The sequence below is a fragment of the Puma concolor genome, chromosome B2 (assembly GCF_028749965.1).
Source record: "Puma concolor isolate L17-30 chromosome B2, mPumCon1.1.hap2, whole genome shotgun sequence".
Taxonomy (NCBI): Eukaryota; Metazoa; Chordata; class Mammalia; order Carnivora; family Felidae; genus Puma; species Puma concolor.
The window spans coordinates 41,831,043-41,851,909 of record NC_141671.1 but is presented as its reverse complement, the minus strand read 5'-3'; the positions used below and the strand labels follow the sequence as shown (position 1 = coordinate 41,851,909).

General features: G+C 42.5%; 1 protein-coding gene and 1 long non-coding RNA gene across 8 annotated transcripts in view; one reads left to right on the top strand and one right to left on the bottom strand.

The window, feature by feature from the left end:
* The window catches only part of BICRAL (BICRA like chromatin remodeling complex associated protein), a 111,448-nt gene that overhangs the window by 31,349 nt on the left and 59,232 nt on the right, over nt 1-20,867 (bottom strand). For 4 of the 6 annotated variants that reach the window (XM_086706877.1, XM_086706875.1, XM_086706876.1 and 1 more), the window contains 4 exons: nt 8,664-8,709; nt 6,887-6,935; nt 6,730-6,798; nt 2,483-4,162 (listed from right to left, as the gene is read on the bottom strand). In XM_086706877.1, the coding sequence (XP_086563003.1) occupies nt 2,483-4,162; nt 6,730-6,798; nt 6,887-6,935; nt 8,664-8,704 (1,839 nt within the window). In that variant the 5' untranslated portion in view covers nt 8,705-8,709. Of the gene's footprint in view, nt 1-2,482; nt 4,163-6,729; nt 6,799-6,886; nt 6,936-8,663; nt 8,710-9,560; nt 9,686-14,206; nt 14,613-20,867 lie in introns of those variants that run through there. The other 2 variants (XM_086706880.1, XM_086706879.1) reach the window with 2 other exon arrangements.
* LOC147580952 (uncharacterized) overlaps nt 9,690-20,867 on the top strand; it is a 324,096-nt gene continuing 312,918 nt past the window's right edge. Inside the window, exon 1 of one of the 2 annotated variants that reach the window (XR_015251241.1) lies at nt 9,690-9,912. This is a non-coding gene — a long non-coding RNA (uncharacterized LOC147580952). The remainder of the gene's footprint in view (nt 9,913-20,867) is intronic. The other variant, XR_015251240.1, reaches the window with a different exon arrangement.

Sequence of the window (20,867 nt, the reverse complement as noted above, 5' to 3'; positions counted from 1 at the left end):
TTGAGGGACATTCTACATAAAAATTGGTTTGTACTCTTCAAAAATATCAGGGTCCTAAAGGACCAAAAAAGATGGAGGAAATGTTCCAGATTTAAAGACATTATGACACAATTAGACAGTGACCCTGGGCCATAAAAACAAAACAATACAAGTTTTCCCCCTTTCGTTGTAATGGGCATTCTTGGGAAAATCAACTAAATCTGGATAAGGTCTGTAGATTAGGTAAAAATGCTGTACTAATGCTAATTTCCTGGTTTTGATAACTGTACTACCTATGGTTATGTGGGAAAATGTTTCCATTTTTTTCTTTCTTTTTTCTAAAATATTTATTTTTGAGAGAGAGTGTGTGAGTGGGGGAGGAGCAGAGAGCGAGGCAGACACAGAATCTGAAGCAGGCTCCAGGCTCTGAGCTGTCAGCATAGAGCCCGATGCAGGGCTCAAACTCACCAACTGTGAGATCATGACCTGAGCTGAAGTCGGACGCTTAACCGACTGAGCCACCCAGGCGTCCCAAATGTTTCCGTTTTTAGACTGAAGTCCAAAGTATTTAGGGCTAAAGAGGCATCGTGCCTACAATTTACTCTCAAAATTGTGTGTGTGTGTGTGTGTGTGTGTATGGGGGGGGGGGCAAGGGGAGAGAGAGAGGAGGATAAAACAAATGTAGTAAAAAGTTAACATTTGGGGAATCTTGGTGAAGGGTATATGACAATTCTTTATACTCTTCTTGCAACTTTGACTTTTCTAGAAGTCTGACATTATTTCCAAACACACCCACACACAACCTCTGACACTGAAAGTAATACACTGAATGTCCTTGATCATAAATAATCTTTGTTTCCCTAGGACTCTTAGTGGAATGACTAAGTCAAAGGTATACAGTTTGAAAACTATCGATGTACCCAGCACGGAGAGGTTTTTGAGTACATCTAAATATGGAGGAGGGGCGCCTGGGTGGCTCAGTCGGTTAAGCGTCCGACGTCGGCTCAGGTCTGATCTCACTGTTCGTGAGTTTGAGCCCCACATCAGACACTGTGTTGATAGCTTGGTGTGGAGCCTGCTTCGGATTCTGTGTTCCCCTCTCTCTCTGACTCTCTCCTGCTCATGCTCTGTGTCTCTCTCTCTCTGTAACATAAATAAACATTAATAAATAAATAAATAAACATGGAGGAGCAAGGCAGTGGAAATGGAGGACGAAACAGGGTCGACCACAGAGGTGAAGGCGGGGTGTGGAGCTGGAACTACGGACAGTGTTCAGGATGAGCGTGAATTAGAAGCTAGAGGAGGAATTCAAGGATCCACAGATAGGGGTTCAGGACCAAAGCTGATGACATTTGAGACGATTTTTAGAAACATATCCTTCTGTGGGTTTACCAACTGCCCACAGTAATTTTGGATCCCTCCCTCTGTATACATCCCTCCCGCACAGGGCAGTTACCCACTGGTGAATCGTACTGAGTCCCTGAGCCTTTCTGACTGACACCCAAGAAGCAGTCACAACGTCTCCACCCAGTCCATAGTTACATGACCTAGCGGCTTACTATATGATGTAAGTAAATAATCTACCATAAGCTTTCATTTTAAATGCCTGTCATACGTTTCATCAAGTATATGTATTAATTGGCTCTCATCGAGTATTTGCTATTTGCTGTTAGGGACTACGTTAAGTGCTTTGTGTGGATTATCTCATTTAATCCCCCCAATAACCCCATGGGAATATATGTCCATTTCGCTGATGAAGAAAAGTAAGTCTAGAGAGGTAAGTTAAAGTAAGACTTGCTCTATGTCATAAAGCTTAGATTCAAATCCATAAGACTGACTCTAGAGCCCCACTCCAAACCACAATGCTATGATGGATGAAAAATATTAATTAAGGGGGTGTCTGGGTGGCTCAGTCAGTTGAGTGTTCGACTCTTGATTTCGGCTCAGGTCATGCTCCCAGGGTCGTGAGATCGAGCCCTGCGTCGGGCTCCTTGCTGAGTGTGGAGCCTGCTTAAGATTCTCTCTCTCCCTCTGTGCCTCCCCTCCCCCCTGCTCGCACACACACACTCTCTCTCTCTCTCAACTAAAAAAATAAAATAAAAAGTAAAAAACAAATCTTTTTAATTAGGAAGAAAAAAAGGCAATCAATCACAAGTTGAAAATTGTTAATGAAAAAAAGAATCGTTAGTGAGGGGCGCCTGGGTGGCTCAGTCGGTTAAGCTCAGCTCAGGTCATGATCTCACGCACAGTTTGTGAGTTCGAGCCTCACATTGGGTCCCTCGCTGATAGCGTGAAGCCTGCTTGGGATTCTGTCTCTCCTTCTCATTGCCCCTCTCCTGCTCTCTCTCTCTCAAAATAAATACATAAACTTAAGAAAAAAAAAAAAAGAGAGTTGTTAATGAATAAATTGGGAGTTTAGGATGAAAATTATATTCTGTGAAATACACATTCCATTTTCCTTTTCTGGAATCATCCCAACATTTGTGCGATAAAGCAAATGTACCTGACAGAAGAACTGCTGCTGGGTTCCCGCTCCAGGGGTGTTACTGAAGGTGCTGGTAGATTTGGAAGAAGAAACTGGAAGACGATGAGACGCACTGACCGGTACTGGAGTCCTGTTTGGCTGGGTCAGCTGATCTCCCGTGAAGTTTGATCCTGATGCACCCGACTGAACCGCAGACCCAAGACTAGGATGGGCAGTGCTGGATGAGCTGACGACAGGGAACCGACTAGGTCCTGACATGTTGGTCACCGAGGGCATGGTGGTGAAGCCAGGTCTCCCTTGGGACACGCTGCTCTGCCCAGGTGACAGGTGTAATACGGTTGGTGACGCTTGCTGCAAGGGCATCTGTCCACCAACAATCTGAGGAGAGGCATGATTGACAATCACTGGGCTTCCAGAGGCGGCAAACGTTTGCCCAGACACCAACTGGACGGCGGCATTCTGGTTGTTCAGCATCTGTCCAGAATATGCTTGGTTGGTCCTGAGCATGTTGGAAGAGTTTCTGTTCAACATGACATGCTCTGAGGCCACTTGGCCGGAGATGAGCTGAGAAGGTTGAGTCTGAAGCAGTTGCCCATTTATGGTCTGGACATGATGTACCGAGTTGGAACTGACAGAAAGGCTTGTGGGTATGAGGAACTGACTTTGGGGTGTGTGAGGCTGGCCCATGGGAGAATGAATAACGATACTACCCCCAGCGCTGCTCACTGCCTGTGAGGTGACTGGCTTCCTTGTGTTCTGTTGGTTTACGATGTTCACAGACATGTGCGGACCAACTACGGAGCCCTGGGGTGAGCTGGCGGAGGCAAAGGAGATCCCTTGTTGAACGTGGTGCTGCTGTATTCCCAAATTGTTCACATTGTACGTATTCTGCTGACCCATCTGGATAGGCTTTGGCTGGATATTGATCGGGACTTTATTTGAATTTGGTGCAAGACCCCTCTGTATGATGATGTTATGCACAGGTAGAGACGTCTGAAAATTTGTGCTGTTAAATGGAACGGTAACAGGCTGTGCTACGGGACTGGAACTGGAGCTCCCAAACAAGGAGTTGCCATTGGGAGTCTGTCTGTGAACCAGGAGTCCTCCACTCACATTTGATGGGGCTTGCTGCCCGCTGCCCTTCAATATGATTTGAGATCCGTCTAGGTTATTAATAGTCATCATGGAGGGTTGATTACCAAATGAGCCAATTAGCTGTATCTGACCCGAACCGCTAATCTGACCGCTATTAGACAGATGCTGGCTGGGCACACTGATCCCCACGTGTTGCATAAAGCCATGTTGCACCCCCACCGTATTGCTTGCAAATGATGCTCCAACAGGCACGTGAGTCACCCCTATAGGCTGCAGCGTCTGACCTGAGTAATTCGAAACATTAGAAGCCTGAGTAAACGATGCTGATGAAGAAGGATGAAGCTGGGCTTGTGCAAACTGTTGGCTTGAACCTATACTGGCGTCCAAATATGCCTCTTCTGCCAATGTCTGTTCAGTGATATTGGCCTCCTGCAGGGATTTCTGAAGAATGTCGAAAGGTTGGTCCTCACTGAGATCGGGAAGAGGAGAAGACTCAAGTTCATCTTCAAGAAACTGAAGGCTACTTGAAAGTGGCAGTCCATCACTGGGCCCTTCTCCAAGCTGGTTGCTTACGGCTTTGAGGGATGACTTAGGATCAGCATTCTAAAAAACATACACAAGTATGTTACCTGGCATATCCAACCTTTGAAAGAAGCTCTTAAAACAACACAACACAAACCTCACTTTTGAATAGAATAAAGCCTAACAGGCACAGCTCTTCAAAGTGCTCAGCTTATTCTGATACTGAATTTCCTTCATGATGATGTTTAACATTATTTCTGTAAGCGTACACATTCAGTGCTCTGGTAAATTAGTTCATAGAAAATGGATACATAACAGGATCATACTGATGACTACCTGGAGTTTAGCTCCATTTTTTCAGATACTGACAAAGGCTTTATTTTTCAGGACTGCTCCCAGTCCAGGGCTTGAGTGAGACCCGGCCCAGGGTGTGTAAGAATCCAAGAAATAGCCATGTCTAGTCCTTTGCACGACAGGAATCTAAGTGAATTTTGGGAGTTCTGGGTACTGTTCTGTTAGAGGTCCATAAGGTATCCTAGATTCAGCCCTGTCATTCCGGGCTTCTCAGAACATGTCTAGTTCTATCCCTACCACCCCAGGCAAGACCAGTCCAGACGAAAACAAGCTTCCCACACGAGTGAGCGGTCATTCGATTTCTTAGAAGGAATCCGCTTATTACGCCGCTTTCAAAACGATATCAGTGTCCTATTCAAAAGTAAAAGTCCATCAACATTTTAGTCATCAAGCACCCACTTGTGTGTTAGTTTCTGTCCTTAAGGAATCCTTAGGAATGGGCATTCCAACTAGAGACAACACAGGCATACGAAGAGAAACGAACGTGATAAATAAGATATACTCCACTGTCTACCAGTTTTTCTTGGGACATGTCAAAATTTATAAAAGAAAAGATACGGAATCCACAGGTAGGGATAACACAAATGTACTTCACACTACTGAACTTAAAAATGGTTAAGATGGTAAATTTCATAAGTATTTTAATGCCACTGAACATTTAAAAAAAAGATGAAGAAAAAAAATTAAAAACAGGTCAATGCAACCTTGCAAAAGTGTAGAGATTCTCATAGATGATGGGAAGAACTAGGTAGAAAACCGAAGACTACATCATTTGACCCTCAACCCTCAACAGTTGAAGCAGGACCAATGCGGTAGGACTTGAGGAGTCCTCCCAAAGGAAATGGGGAAAGCAAATGGAAGCAAGGAGATGTTTTTTTTTGCGGAACAATATCTAGACAACAATGGATATCTCCTGAATGGTCATACACAGTTTAATGTTTTTACAATGTACAAATTAACAGGCCATAAGTTTAAACGGCCATCCTTGAAAAATAGTTCTACTGAAAAAAAAATTTCTACCTCACCTCCCATGATGTAATAGAAATTCCCAATAAATACATACTGGCAGTCTGAAAAGTCAGAAGTCATACTCACACGGAAGGGGGAGAGTTGGTAAATAAAAATCATTCACGTCAAGGGACAGGCTAAATATCTACCTTATGTGCTTAATGGCACCACATAAAATTATTACTCGTTCAGAATGAATTTCAAAAGTGCTACTGATTCACAAGCCTTACAGGAGATCAGTGTTGTAACTTCAAAGCCACCTGTAGCATGTGGACGTGTCATACATCCTATGATCTGACACAACTCACACACACTCAAATACGTGAAAGAACTCTGCACTCCCAAGGGCTTTCTGAATACCATTCCATGTCATAGATGAAGGAAATAAAGGCCCTGATGATAACTTAATCTTTATTGAGCACTGTACCAAGTAATTTCCCTGGACTAGTCAATTAATGTTAACCAACCTAGGAAGTAGTTCTGTTATTCTCCTGGTTTCATAAATAAGGAAACTGAACTCTATAGAGATTTAGTGACATATCCAAGGTGACAGGGCTAGGAGGTGGCAGAGTGAGGATTTACACTTGGGGCAGTCTGACTCTGGGCTACCATCCATGATGGAAGAAGGCACTCGATTAAGATAGGCTTGAATGTAGTCATCTGGACATAGTCTGTAGGCAGGACTTCCCTATCCCCCAGGTCAGGTTTCTTGTCTGGACACTCCTAGAGCTTGAGAATATGGAATCCAGAATTGGTGATCTGAGGGAGAATCCTAGCTCTCCAACTCCTGGCTGTATAATTTTAAGCAAGTACTAACCTCTCTGTGCTTTAGTTTCCTCATCCATAAAATAGAGATCGTAATAGAACCTACTTCTTGGAGTTATCATGTGTATTAATGAGGTTAATCATGCTAAACAGTTGGTGCCAAGAACATACTAAATGCTCAGTAATTTTCAGTCATTAATTTTTTTTCTCGTTTTAAGATGAAAATGTTTGTAATGAAGAGTTATTTCTTTAAAGCTATGTAACAAGTCCCTAAACATCCTAATATGGCTTTCTTAGGTTATAAGTCAGGAAAATGGCAAAGTAAATCTCATATAGTTTATCTTAATTGACTAAGTTAAAAGGAGACAATGTCAACACCATTCGGTAGATTTCCTTCCATGCCAATTATAAGAGACAAGGTAATAACTCCCATCAGGATCCAAAGGCGATTGAAGCCTCCGGACACAAGGCAGCAAGGAGGGAGAAACACTTGACCACTGAATTCAGCTTCCAATACTCACACTGGAGTTGGCGAAAATTGAATTTGAATTGGCTGCAGAATATCCTGTGCTAGTTGAGTCATCATTGCTCTGCAAAGGTACAAATTCAATAAGGTGATTACTTTAACTGTAAAGAAGGAACAAAATTTATATCTGTGATGTTCTAAGTATTACTTACAGATTTATTACTAGGTCCGTGTAGAAAATAGTTCAATGCTTGTGGGTCTCTGGAAAACAACAACAAGGAAAGGAAATCAGCAAATAAATACATAACCTGTATTTAGGATTCATTCTCACGAGGGTCAAAAGAAAATGACATAGCCTGAGTAAAATTCTCTCCCTGTTTTTAAACGATTTTATTAGTTTTGTTGTTTTGTGGGTGTTTTTTTTTTAGTTTATTTATTTATTTATTTATTTATTTATTTATTTGGAGAGAGAGAGAGAGGGGCAGAGAGAGAGAGAGAGAGAGAGAAAGAGAGAGAGAGAATCCCAAGCAGGCTCCATGCTATCAGCACAGAGCCTGATGTGGGGCTCAATCTCATGAACCATGAGATCATGGCCTGAGCCAAAATCAAGGAGTTGGATGCTTAACTGACTGAACCACCAAGGTGCCCTTATTAGTTTTTTGGTTTTATTATTGATTTTCCTGATGTTGTTCCATTTCCTATTATCACTTATTTCTGTCTCTGGGATTTGTTAGAAAGTAAATTTAATAAAGGATAACCTAAGTATGAACCCTATCATATCCAAATATCTTTGTTAATCTATGTTGATTATTTATTTATTTATTTATTTATTTATTTATTTTTTATTTAAATGTTTATTTTTGAGAGAGAGAGAGATAGAGAGAGCATGCACGTGAGAGCTAGGGAGGGGCAGAGAGAGACAGAGATCTGAAGTGGGATCTGTGCAGACAGCAGAGAGCCTAATGCAAGGCTTGAATTTGCAACCTGTGAGATCATAACCTGAGCTGAAGTCGGATGCTTAACCAACTGAGCCACCCAGGTGCCCCTTGATTTTTATTTTAAAAACCCACCCAGCTTTTTTATTTTTATTTTTTTTAATATGAAATTTATTGTCAAATTGGTTTCCATACAACTCCCAGTGCTCATCCCAACAGGTGCCCTCCTCAATGCCCATCACCGACTTTCCCCTCCCTCCCACCCCCCATCAACCCTCAGTTTATTCTCAGTTTTAAAAAAAAATTTTTTTTTTACATTTATTTATTTCTGAGAGACAGAGCACAAGTAGGGGAGGGGCAGAGAGAGAGGGAGACACAGAATCCGAAGCAGGCTCCAGGCTCTGAGCCATCAGCACAGAGCCCAACACAGGGCTCGAACTCATGAACCGTGAAATCATGTCCTGAGCTGAAGTCAGACGCTCAACCCTGAGCCACGCAGGCGCCCCTATTCTCAGTTTTTAAGAGTCTCTTATGGTTTGCCTCCTTCCCTCTCTAACTTTTTTTTCCCCTTCCCCTCCCCCATGGTCTTCTGTTAAGTTTCTCAGGATCCACATAAGAGTGAAAACATATGGTATCTGTCTTTCTCTGTATGACTTATTTCACTTAGCATAACACTCGCCAGTTCCATCCACGTTGCTACAAAAGGCCATATTTCATTCTTTCTCATTGCCAAGTAGTATTCCATTGTATATATAAACCACAACTTCTTTATCCATTCATCAGTTGATGGACATTTAGGCTCTTTCCATAATTTGGCTCTTGTTGAAAGTGCTGCTATAAACATTGGGGTATAAGTTTAAATTTTAGGTAATCTCTACTCCCAATGTAGGGCTTGAACTCATGCCCCTGAGATCAAGAGTCACACGCTCCACTGACTGAGGCAGCCAGGTGCCCCCAAAACCCACCCAGTTTTAATATGCTAGCATAGTAGGTTGTTTTAGTACGGCAAACCTTACACATCTGATTCACCCTGGTTCTGGAATGAGCATCTTACCCAATAAGATCAAGGAGACACGAGTCGTCGTCATCATCCATGACAACTACACAAAAGGAATAAGAGAACACTGGTTAGAAAGCAGATTAAAGCCAGTCGCGCCAACGCAACACAAAAATACACTCTATACTTTCCTAAATAACTGTGTAATTCACGGAAGCTTTTTCTTTAACTGCTTGTTTTTAATGGGAGTTTTTTTTTAATTTTGTGGTTATTCAAGAGACTAAATATTCAATTTAAGTTGTTTTTATTGAACACAAATCCTTAACTTACAAGTCATAAAGGAATCTAGATAAATCAAAGATAGTTGGCGGCAATCCTTCCCACACAGATTCCCCAAAGGGACCGTAAACCAGGAACAGGAACTTCCTCAAAACATATCGTGCAAAAAGGGAGAAAATAGTATTTGTTTTAGAGAAAAATCTCATGCATCCAAGAGGTGTTTGAGTTTTATGACCGAGTGTTTCCAAACACGGTGAGCAATGTGGATTTCTTGCCATAGTTTGGCTCTCTTTACAGAAACAGAAAAGCCGGTTCTCCCTACTTTTCTGAGACAGAGGAGACACCATAGCTCCAGGCTGGGCTGCTACAGGCTTTGGCTTTGGCTTTGCCCCGGAGGTCCCAGGTTCCTCCCCCAGGAGCAGCAGCAGCACCGCCAACCCTTCAATTCCAAACAATCTACATCCCATCACTGGAATCTTTACAGTGGAAAATCTCAACCCTCAATTCACCCCCGGCTCCCAGCCCCCAGCAAGCTCCCTCTCTCCCCAGCCACCGCCAGCATCAAGCTCAGCCAGCGCGGTAACTGTGCTCCGGGCTGAAGTGGTAACAACCGGACAAATTCCAAGAGCAGTTCTCCCCCTTTCTCGTCCCTCCCCCGAGATCCGGTAAACTTACACTAGTGATCCGACACCTGGCAACACTGCTTCGCACCCATTTCGAGCCATGCGTGGAATAATTTACATCACGGAATGCCGGGGCCAAGAGTTCTGGAGCAGTTGGAAAGGGCAGTTGTGAACGGCAGTTGGACGGAGGAATGAAATCCTGAAGAGATGCCCAGAAGAGGGACACGCCCGAAGAAGGCAAAAGGGATCATTTCTACTCAGTGTTTTTTCCTTGGTTAAAACTGCCATCTCCTCTCCAGCTCCCCCAGACCTCCCATCCTCTCAGTCACGAGGCCAGACAAGTATAAAACTGGCTCCTGCCACATGGAAGGAAACTTGCTCTCCCCAGGAAGGGTCTGGAAGGGGTAAGTATCCCCCAATGTGAGACCTTCCCGCAGGGGGGGGATTTGTTCAGGTGCTGAATGGCCTGGGGGTGACGAGCAGGTGTCTGAGTGGAACTCTGGTGGAGAGGCGAGATGGTGGGTGACACAGGAGGAAGAAGAGGGGGAAGGCCGATCCAAGGGTAACATCCAGGCTAAAGTGTGAAAAGGGTGGCAGGCAAGGTGAAATGTGCTTTGAGGCCTCAGATGTGGAGTTACTTAGGAACATGCTAGCAAGACCAGACTTCTGAGAAGTGAAAATGCCACAGCTAGGAAAAGCAGGAAAACGATCATTAAATAGATACAGAGAAATCTGTGGGAAGGGCCTCCCTTAAATCCTGATATTTTATGTGGTAGAACTGCATCAGCCACAGCTCATTACTGGGCCATGAGCTCGTCTCCCAGACATCACAATCACGTGGAATAAATTAGGCAATTAGGACATATCATGAAGCCTATGAAGTGGATATGATTTATTATTATTTATAGTGTCCATAGTTTCTGGAACAAACTAATGAAAATGTAAGGGAAAAATAGCCTATACCACAACAACCTTTCCCAACTATCCCAGCTTCCCTCATGACTTCACACCTGTACACGTTCCTCTAGCGGAAGAGACACCCAAAGGTTAACAAACTGAGAAAGGATGTCAGCGCCGGTCACTCTACCAAGGTGTCACCGCCACTGGGACTTTCAAGCACCGAGAACATCTGCTACCCCAAAGTTCAAAGTGACCAGCTACTCCTTGAGTGGCGTAAACAAGAGAACACTTACACAACTTTGGATGAAAGTAAAAGCCATTGTGCATCCTCCACTATCAAACTGAAGGGGCTGCTCCAACACTTGACAGAATGCTCCCTGGGGACATCTGTCCTAGTCAGTGGCATCCATCCAACCACACAAGCCTCTGTCGCTAGCCCCCTGTGGGTAGAACTCCACAAGCCTATTTTACAGTCAGGGGTACCCGGAGAATTCCACTTTTTAAAGGGCCATCCTCTTTTCTGACTTTAAAGAGTTTCAAATTAAAAGAGATGACTCTTATCGCTATGTCCCCAGCTCTGCACACTGCCAAAGCACAGTCATCCCACGTCTAACCCAGTAGTTCCTTTCCCCAGGAGGACACATGGTCCACCAAAGGCAATTTCCCAAAGGAGAGGTGTAGAAATTGACAATTCTAGTGTGGGAAGACAACCTGAGGATCAGAAACTAATGTCTCCAAGGTAAAGAGTTTAGTTTTCTTTGGAGAGGTAGGCTCCCCCTTTCCTTCTGGACTCTTGCTGAGGCTCTTTCCTCCGTAAAGTAACAACCCTGGAATCACTAGGTGAAATTTGGAATGCTCTGTGAAAGAGGAGTCCCCCTAGGTCAATGGTTAAAAACTACTTCTTGGCCCAACACACTTGAGGGAGACATACTCCCCTCAGTAACAGCAGCTGATGACAGGAGGATTTGTCACAGAGGGAAGGGGACTGTATTTCTTACAGAATCCTGACAGGCATCCCAACAGGTCAGAAATCACTGCCTCAGACACCTGATTACACTCTTTTTATGTTTTTAAGTTTATTTTTATTTAGTCATTTTGGGGGGGGGGGGAGAATGTGTGCATGCGTACAAACACGGGAGGGGCAGAGAGAAGGAGAGAGAGAATCCCAAGCAGGCTCTGCACGGTCAGCACAGAACCTGACCCGGGGCTCGAACTCACAGACCGTGAGGTTATCACCTGAGCCGAAATCAAGATTTGGCCACTTAACTGACTGAGCCACCCAGGTGCTCCGGATTACCACTCTTAAAAAAATTAAAGCTAGTATTAAAATTGTCCTTATCGGAGTCAACACTTTGAATAGTGGCTTTTAATCAAGAGGACACAGTATAAAAGTGACATTTTAAATCAATGGGGGAAAGGTGTTAGCTGTATAGAGGAAAGATCGGAGATCCATACTTTACATTTTATACAAAAATAAATTCAAACAATTAAATAGGGGCAGAGAGGGGAGGAGAACCTTAAAGTACTAGAAGAATACATGGGAGAAATAGTTTTTTTGTAATCTTAGAGTAGGAAAGTCTGTCACGAGATACAGAAGTATAAAAGAAAAGATTGACAAATTTGACATCAGATTTTAAAATTCTGCATGATAAAGGAAAAAAGTAAACAAAGTCAAAGACTAAAAAAACCCCAAAAAACATTAAGTGGAAAAAATACTTCCAGTTCATATCACAAAGGGCTTTTCTCCCTAATACACAAATACCTTCTATAAACACAACAACAACAAAAGAAAAACAGGGACACTTGGGTGGCTCAGTCAGTTGAGCATCCAACTCTTGATTTCGGTTCAGATCATGATCTCACGGTCATGAGATTGAGCTCCGTGTCTGTCTCCTTACGGAACATGGAGCCTACTTAAGATTCTCTCTTCCCCTAAACAAAACAAAACAAAACAAAACAAAACAAAACAAAACAAAACAAAACAAAACAAAAAAACAGCTACCCTGCAGAAAATCAAACATATGAACCATCAGTTCACTAAAAAAGGAAAGTAGCCCCTAAACATATAAAAATAATCAACCTCTCTTTGAACATGAGAAATATAAATTAAAATTTCAATGAGATACTATGACTTATCAGACTGGTAAAGATAAAAGTTTGGTAAAGGACCATGATGGTGAGGAAGTGGGGAAACAGCAACTTTTACGCTTTGCCAGTAGAGTGTAAACTCCATAACCTCTAGGGAGAATAATTTAGCAATAGCTTTCAAAATTTTAGGTGCACAAATTATTCTACTTGGCAAATATTTTCAGGTATTTGTCCTACAGGTATTTTTGCACATGTGTGTAAGAATATCCAGTGCAGCGTTCTTGGTTTTAGCAAAAGACTGCAAAGACCTAGATGTCACAGGTATGGGGTTTCTTTTTGGGATGATGAAAATGTTCTGGAATTAAATCACTGAACTGTACCACCCAGGTGCCCCTGCCTGGTACATTTTTATTGGATGCCAGACATTGTTAATTTTGTGTTATTGAGTGCTGGATAGTTTTGGATCCCTGCAGATATTTTTGAACTTTGTCTAGGACAAAATTAAGTTCTTATTAAATCATTTGATCATCTTGAGGCTTGCTTTTAAGCTCTGTCAATCCTTAGGGCTAGTTTTGCCCTATCCTGAGGCAGTACCCTTCACTTGATGGCGTACCTTGTTGATGTCTCATGGATTGCAAGGATTTTCGCACTCTCACAGGTGGGAACACAAACCATTTTCTGCCCTGTGTGAGCTCTAAGCATTGTTTCCTCTGATCCTTTTGGGTGGTTCTCTCCCAGGACTTGGGTAGTTGTCCCTCAGCCCCCATGGACTGACCAGTCATCAGCTGAGGACTCAGGTGTTTTCTGTCTGGGTAGCACTCTCCTCTCGGGTACTGTGCCTTGTGTTTGAGCCACTTTCCCCTTCCAACCACATCAGCTCATCCCTGGAAGATGATCAGACTCCATCTGGGGTCCCCTTCCCTACGCTGTGGCCTGGCAACTCTCTCCAGACAGTAAGCTGGAACAATTACAAATAGGGCTCACCTTATCCGTTTTCCGTTTCTCAGGAGTTGCTCTCCATGCTGCCTGATTTCCCATGTCTCAAAACCACTGTTTAATATATTTTATCCTATTTTTAACTTTTTTTAATGCAGGAAAGTAAATTCAGTCCCAGTTTCTCCATCTCAGCCCTACAACGGCTATTTTTAAGGTTTTGAAAAAAAAATCACGTTAGGAGGTAACGACAGTTTATATGAATTCATTAGCACAAATTATAAGTCAGAGTATATTAAGGAGGGGGGAAGAGGAAACTAAATCAATCGTACAGTTTTATCCCATGCCTCCTTTTGTTTTCTACCCTGCAGAATAGCTTAGGGAAGGAGGAAAGCTGCTTCTTTAATCTGTATTTTTAATAAAATTGGTCACTATTCATTATGCATTTAGTAAACATTTAGCACCTACTATGTGCCAGGTACTGTATTAAGGCTAGGGATATCAAATGAGCATGACATAAAATGTAATAATAAATGTAAGCACACTTAAAGTTAATAAATGATGATTTATTAAATAAATTAAAAATAATAAATGTAAGCATACTTAATATTTTTGTAGGACTGTAAAAGCAATGCTGAAAAGTGAATGACTATGTTTTAGCCGAACAATTTTCCAATGAGTGTCATGATCAAAAAATTATGCCATAAAATAACCATTTACCCAGGGCAAGTAGCTGTTTATGTCAATTAAGATATAAAATACTCTTTTTTGGCGCACCTGGGTGGCTCAGTTGGTTAAGTGGCCGACTTCAGCTCAGGTCATGATCTCATGGTCTGTGTGTTCAAGCCCTGCATCAGGCTCTGTGCTGACAGCTCAGTCTGAAGCCTGTTTCCAATTCTGTGTTTCCTTCTTTCTCTGCCCCTTGCCTGCTTGCTCTCTGTCTCTCCCTCAAAAATAATAAACATTAAAAAATTTTATAAAGTATGCTTTTTTTTTTTTTAGTGTTTCTTTAATTTTGACACACACACACACACACACACACACACACACACACACAGCGCAAGCAGGGAAGGGACAGAGAAAGGGAGATATAGAATCTGAAGCGGGCTCCAGGCTCTTAGCTGTCAGCACAGAGCCTGATGCAGGGCTTAAACCCACAAGCTGTGAGATCAGGACCTGAGCCAAAGTAGAACACTTAACTGACTGAGCCAACCAGGTGCTCCCTCTCTTTTTTTTTTTAAGCTTATTTATTTATTTTGAGAGAGAGAGAGAGAGAGAGAGAGAGCGCGAGCTAGTAGGGGAGATGCAGGCAGACAGGGAGAGAGAGAATCCCAAGCAGGCTTCGCACTGTCAGCACAGAGCCAGACGTGGGACTCGATCCCACAGACTGGCAGGTCATGACCTGAGCCAAAAATCAAGAGTTGTATGCTTAACTGACAGGGGTGAGCCGCCCAGGCGCCCCTAAAGTATTCTCTTTGTACTCCTTTTACTATATGGTAATAGTTATGGGCTATTAAATTTTGTAATTGCAAGACAGTGTGAAACTTTCTGCCATGGTTTCCGATTTTCAGGCACCCACTTTCTTTTGGAAGGGAGACATTCAATAATTTATCACAATGCAATGTGAGAAGTGCTGAGAGTTTTGGCAGGGATTCTCAAGCTTCTTCAGGTGAAGCTCCGGGGCTTTTTTGTGAAATAATATGACATTTTACTAGAAAAGGAAACATGACTGTATTTTCACAATTATACTCGTTTGCAATACAAAGAAGCAATCAAACTCAACACAATGGGCTCTGAGTTTTTCAGTTATTATTCAACAAAGAACTTCCTTCATTTTGATGTCTTCTAGCAGCAATGAAGAGAAGACAGAAAAGACTAAGAAATATTATTAGTGGCACAAAAACAGACACATAGACCAATGGAATAGAATAGAAACCCCAGAACTAGACCCACAAACGTATGGCCAACTCATCTTTGACAAAGCAGGAAAGAACATCCAATGGAAAAAAGACAGTCTCTTTAACAAATGGTGCTGGGAGAACTGGACAGCAACATGCAGAAGGTTGAAACTAGACCACTTTCTCACACCATTCACAAAAATAAACTCAAAATGGATAAAGGACCTGAATGTGAGAGAGGAAACCATCAAAACCTTAGAGGAGAAAGCAGGAAAAGACCTCTCTGACCTCAGCCGTAGCAATCTCTTACTCGACACATCCCCAAAGGCAAGGGAATTAAAAGCAAAAGTGAATTACTGGGACCTTATGAAGATAAAAAGCTTCTGCACAGCAAAGGAAACAACCAACAAAACTAAAAGGCAACCAACGGAATGGGAAAAGATATTTGCAAATGACATATCGGACAAAGGGCTAGTATCCAAAATCTATAAAGAGCTCACCAAACTCCACACCCGAAAAACAAATAACCCAGTGAAGAAATGGGCAGAAAACATGAATAGATACTTCTCTAAAGAAGACATCTGGATGGCCAACAGGCACATGAAAAGATGTTCAGCGTCGCTCCTTATCAGGGAAATACAAATAAAAACCACACTCAGGTATCACCTCACGCCAGTCAGAGTGGCCAAAATGAACAAATCAGGAGACTATAGATGCTGGAGAGGATGTGGAGAAACGGGAACCCTCTTCCACTGTTGGTGGGAATGCAAATTGGTGCAGCCGCTCTGGAAAGCAGTGTGGAGGTTCCTCAGAAAATTAAAAATAGACCTACCCTATGACCCAGCAATAGCACTGCTAGGAATTTATCCAAAGGATACAGGAGTACTGATGCATAGGGGCACTTGTACCCCAATGTTCATAGCAGCACTCTCAACAATAGCCAAATTATGGAAAGAGCCTAAATGTCCATCAACTGATGAATGGATAAAGAAATTGTGGTTTATATACACAATGGAATACTACGTGGCAATGAGAAAAAATGAAATATGGCCTTTTGTAGCAACGTGGATGGAACTGGAGAGTGTGATGCTAAGTGAAATAAGCCATACAGAAAAAGACAGATACCATATGGTTTCACTCTTATGTGGATCCTGAGAAACTTAACAGGAACCCATGGGGGAGGGGAAGGAAAAAAAAAAAAAAGAGGTTAGAGTGGGAGAGAGCCAAAGCATAAGAGACTGTTAAAAACTGAGAACAAACTGAGGGTTGATGGGGGGTGGGAGGGAGGAGAGGGTGGGTGATGGGTATTGAGGAGGGCACATTTTGGGATGAGCACTGGGTGTTATATGGAAACCAATTTGACAATAAATTTCATATATAAAAATAAAAATAAAAAAAATAAAAATAAAAATAAAGGTAGAAAAAAAAATAAAAAAAAATAAAATCTGTTTCCTGACCTTAAAAAAAAAAAAAAAAGATTATAGACCTATTCTATAATACTTATAACTTGTTTGTATGTGTATGTGTATTTAGTGCATTAAATTCACAAGGAATGTAAAAAAAAAATAAAGTTGATAAACTAGTAAAAAAAAAAAAGAAATATTATTAGAAGAACTTGGGGATTAAAAAATTCCTCCATCAGAAAAGAGGACCATTAAGTAGGCAGTATTGGGCCCTGGTTCACCTCATGAAATGTAGAGTTTGAAGGCCTTAAAAAGCTGCTTTAATTCCTATTTAGAATGAGGCAGGATGGAAATAAACCTCATTTTTAAGAAATCCAGCCGGCTAAACAATGTGCCCTAAGGTGGGGGGAAATAGTGGCCAACCTCAGGGGGTCAGGGTAAAGTCTGGCAAGGTTTACAGAGCAAGGGACATATCGGGGAGAACACTGAATTTGGAAGGCAAAGGGCTTGTTTTGGATACCTGACATTAACTAACTGTGTGATTACCGACAAGCTCCAATCTCTCAGGGCCCATTTGTCCACCCCTAAATGAAGTTAATAGCCACAGCTCTGATTTTTAAACTTTGTTCCCTGGTGACCTAGGATTCTCCAAGGTGTCCAGGAGCTTTCTTGGAGGCCTAAATATTGGTGGTGGAGACACTCTGATGTTCCACTTCTCCCCCTTCAATTCTTATTTAGCTAGGAGAAAACAAGTTTGAAAACCGTTTAACTTCTCCAACTCCTAAAATGCAGTGGTTTTTGTGTGCTGTGAAAGAATGACCATCAACAGTGGTCAATCTGAAAATGAAAACCCAAGGATCATGGGGAGCCTGGGTGGCTCAGTTGGTTAAGCGTCCGACTTCGGCTTAGGTCATGATCTCACGGTTCGTGAGTTTGAGCCCCACGTCGGGCTCTGTGCTGACAGCTCGGAGCCTGGAGCCTGCTTCGGATTCTGTGTCTCCCTCGCTCTCTGCCCCTCCCCTGCTCATGCTTGCACCCTCTCTCTCTCTCTCTCTCTGTCAAAAATAAACACTAAAAAAAAAAAAAAAGAAAACCCAAGGATCCATAAAAATCAAGAATCATGATTATTTTAGCAACAGAATAGTGATATTGTTTGATAAACACATCAAACTTCTTTAAGATAAATTCCAACACAGTGATAATAACCTTAAGATTACTGACTATAAAATCATTAACCACACAAATCAGTGTTTCTCAAGCTAGTGTCTGAGAAAATAACCTTGGGTGATCTGAGATCTCAAGTGTGAGAAACATTAACAGATTCTAAAATTGTCCAGAAATAGGGGCGCCTGGGTGGCGCAGTCGGTTAAGCGTCCGACTTCAGCCAGGTCATGATCTCGCGGTCTGTGAGTTCGAGCCCCGCGTCAGGCTCTGGGCTGATGGCTCAGAGCCTGGAGCCTGTTTCCGATTCTGTGTCTCCCTCTCTCTCTGCCCCTCCCCCGTTCATGCTCTGTCTCTCTCTGTCCCCCCCCCAAAAAAAAAAGTTGAAAAAAAAAATAAAATAAAATTGTCCAGAAATATATACACTGGAGAACTTCGGGGCTCATAAAAATTGTGCTAACCGTGTTTGCTAGCGGCCTCTCAAAATTTCAAGATCCACTTAAGAATCCACAGACAGAAGACCTGTATACACATTGACTGATGCAGAGATGGTCCCAGGGAAAAGCTTTCCAGGCCTCTCTTTGTCATATTCTTTCAGTCTCAGCTGCCAATTTTGCACCAGGCTGGGGGCCTGGGTCCCAACAAAGGAGGTTATCAAAACAGCGTTGGCTGAGTCCCAAAAGTCTTTGCTGCATCTAGATTCAGAGCTGAGGTGGTTCAAGAGATACCAAACTCAGAAAATAACAAAGCCCTCCAGCAATGAGGGGTGCTCTGAACTTATACTGCATAGCTTGTAGAAGTATTAAGTTATCGCTCAATTACAGTGTACTAACACACTAGACTGACTTCAAACTTAAATGTTACTAATAGACTATCACCTAGAAATTAACAGCATAAGACAATATCATAGAGCTATCCTCAAAAGCAGGGATCTTGTCATATTCATCTTCATATTCCCAGCAAAGAGCACATAAACAGGTATAAGAAACACTAAATAAATATTCATTCAGGGTTTAAATATAGTGTAGCTGCATTTTATGCAAAGACTGTGTTCCCAAAGACCTCGCATGATTAAAAACGCATGTAATACTAGTCAAAAAATTTTTTTTAATCTTTATTTATTTTTGAGAGAGAGAGAGAGAGAGAGAGAAAGCGGGGGAGCAACAGAGAGAGGAGACACAGGGTCCAAAGCAGGCTCCAGGCTCTGAGCTGTCAGCACAGAGCCTGACACAGGACTCGAACTCATGATCTGTGAGTTCATGACCTGAGCTGAAGTCGGGACACTTAACTGACTGAGCCACCCAGGTGCCCCAGTAAGTAGTTTTAAATAAAAATAAAGGCAGACAGAGAGAGAGAATCCCAAGCAGGCTTCGCGATGTCCATATAGAGCTGGGTGAGGGGCTCGAACTCCTGAACTGTGAGATCATGACCTAAACTGAGATCGAGTAGGATGCTTCACTGACTGAGCCACCCAGGTGCCCCCAGAAGATCTAGTATTATTTGAATACCTCATTATTATTCTTCCACAATGGATCATACTTTTCTAGACTAACTGAGCAGCTCAAGCACCCCAACATAATTCTAGTTTAATTCTAACAAACTGACAAATTCCTAGAGAATACCAACATTGAAATTTTGTAATTCCTGGTGGGACTTACAGATATATTACATTCTGTTAAGATTTTTTAGATAGAATAATGAAATTGGGGTTATATTTTAAAAAATCATCCTTTAGAGATCCATATTGAAGCAGGTGTGAGTTCAATTACTATGATGTCTAGGATTTGCTTCAAAATAATATAGACTAAAGTTGGTTATTATTTTTTGTCATGTTTATTTATTTTTCAGAGAGAGAGAGAGAGAGAGAGCGAGAATGAGCAGGAGAGGAGCAGAGAGAGAGGGAGACACAGAAGCTGAAGCAGGCTCCAGGCTCTGAGCTGTCAGCGGACAGCCCGATGTGGGGCTCAAACCCATGGACCATGAGATCATGACCTGAGCTGAAGTCGGATGCTCAACTGACTGAGCCACCCAGGCGCCCCTAAAGTTGGTTACTGAAAACATTGGGGGGTGCCTAGGCGGCTCAGTTGGTTGTGTCCGACTCTTGATTTCGACTTTTGATGGTCTCACAGTTGATGGGTTCGAGCCCCATGTCAGACTCCATGCCGAAGGGGAGGAGCCTGCTTGGGATTCTTGCTCCCTCTCTCTGCCCTTCCCTCTCCCCTCAAAATAAACAAACATTGAAAAAAAAAAAACCATGGAGTCCTCATACACTAAAACTAACATAACGCCATATGTTAACTACACTGGAATTAAAATTTTTAAAAGACATACGGAAAAAAACCTAAAAGGAAATATAGTACACCAAAAAAAAAAAAAAAAAAAAAAAAAAAAAAAAAAAAAAAATCAAACGTGGAATCCTGTTCCTCCAGCTCCCGCAGAGATTCACCAGGAATCGGGGGTTACTATGGAGTTTTCTCCTTGACCCTCTGAGGTTGGTCACTCTTTCCCTCATGTTGTAACACATACTCAGGCAAATTTCAGGCAACCTGGGGAACCTGTCCCCAACTACAGTCAGGTAGGACCTGCAAACAAGGGCCTCTGGTCAGCTCAGAGACACAAATTGAGGCTGCTTACTCTCCAAACTCGGAGAAAGGGTTCAGTTTTTTGGTAGTTTGACTGAAGGGAAATGCTGTAGGTGAAATCTTACTTGGGAGCGTATGACTTAAACCACTTTCAGTATCATTCCTTCCACTCCTTCCCATCAAATACAGGTAATTCTTGGGGCGCCTGGGTGGCGCAGTCGGTTAAGCGTCCGACTTCAGCCAGGTCACGATCTCTTGGTCCGTGAGTTCGAGCCCCGCGTCAGGCTCTGGGCTGATGGCTCAGAGCCTGGAGCCTGTTTCCGATTCTGTGTCTCCCTCTCTCTCTGCCCCTCCCCCGTTCATGCTCTGTCTCTCTCTGTCCCAAAAATAAATA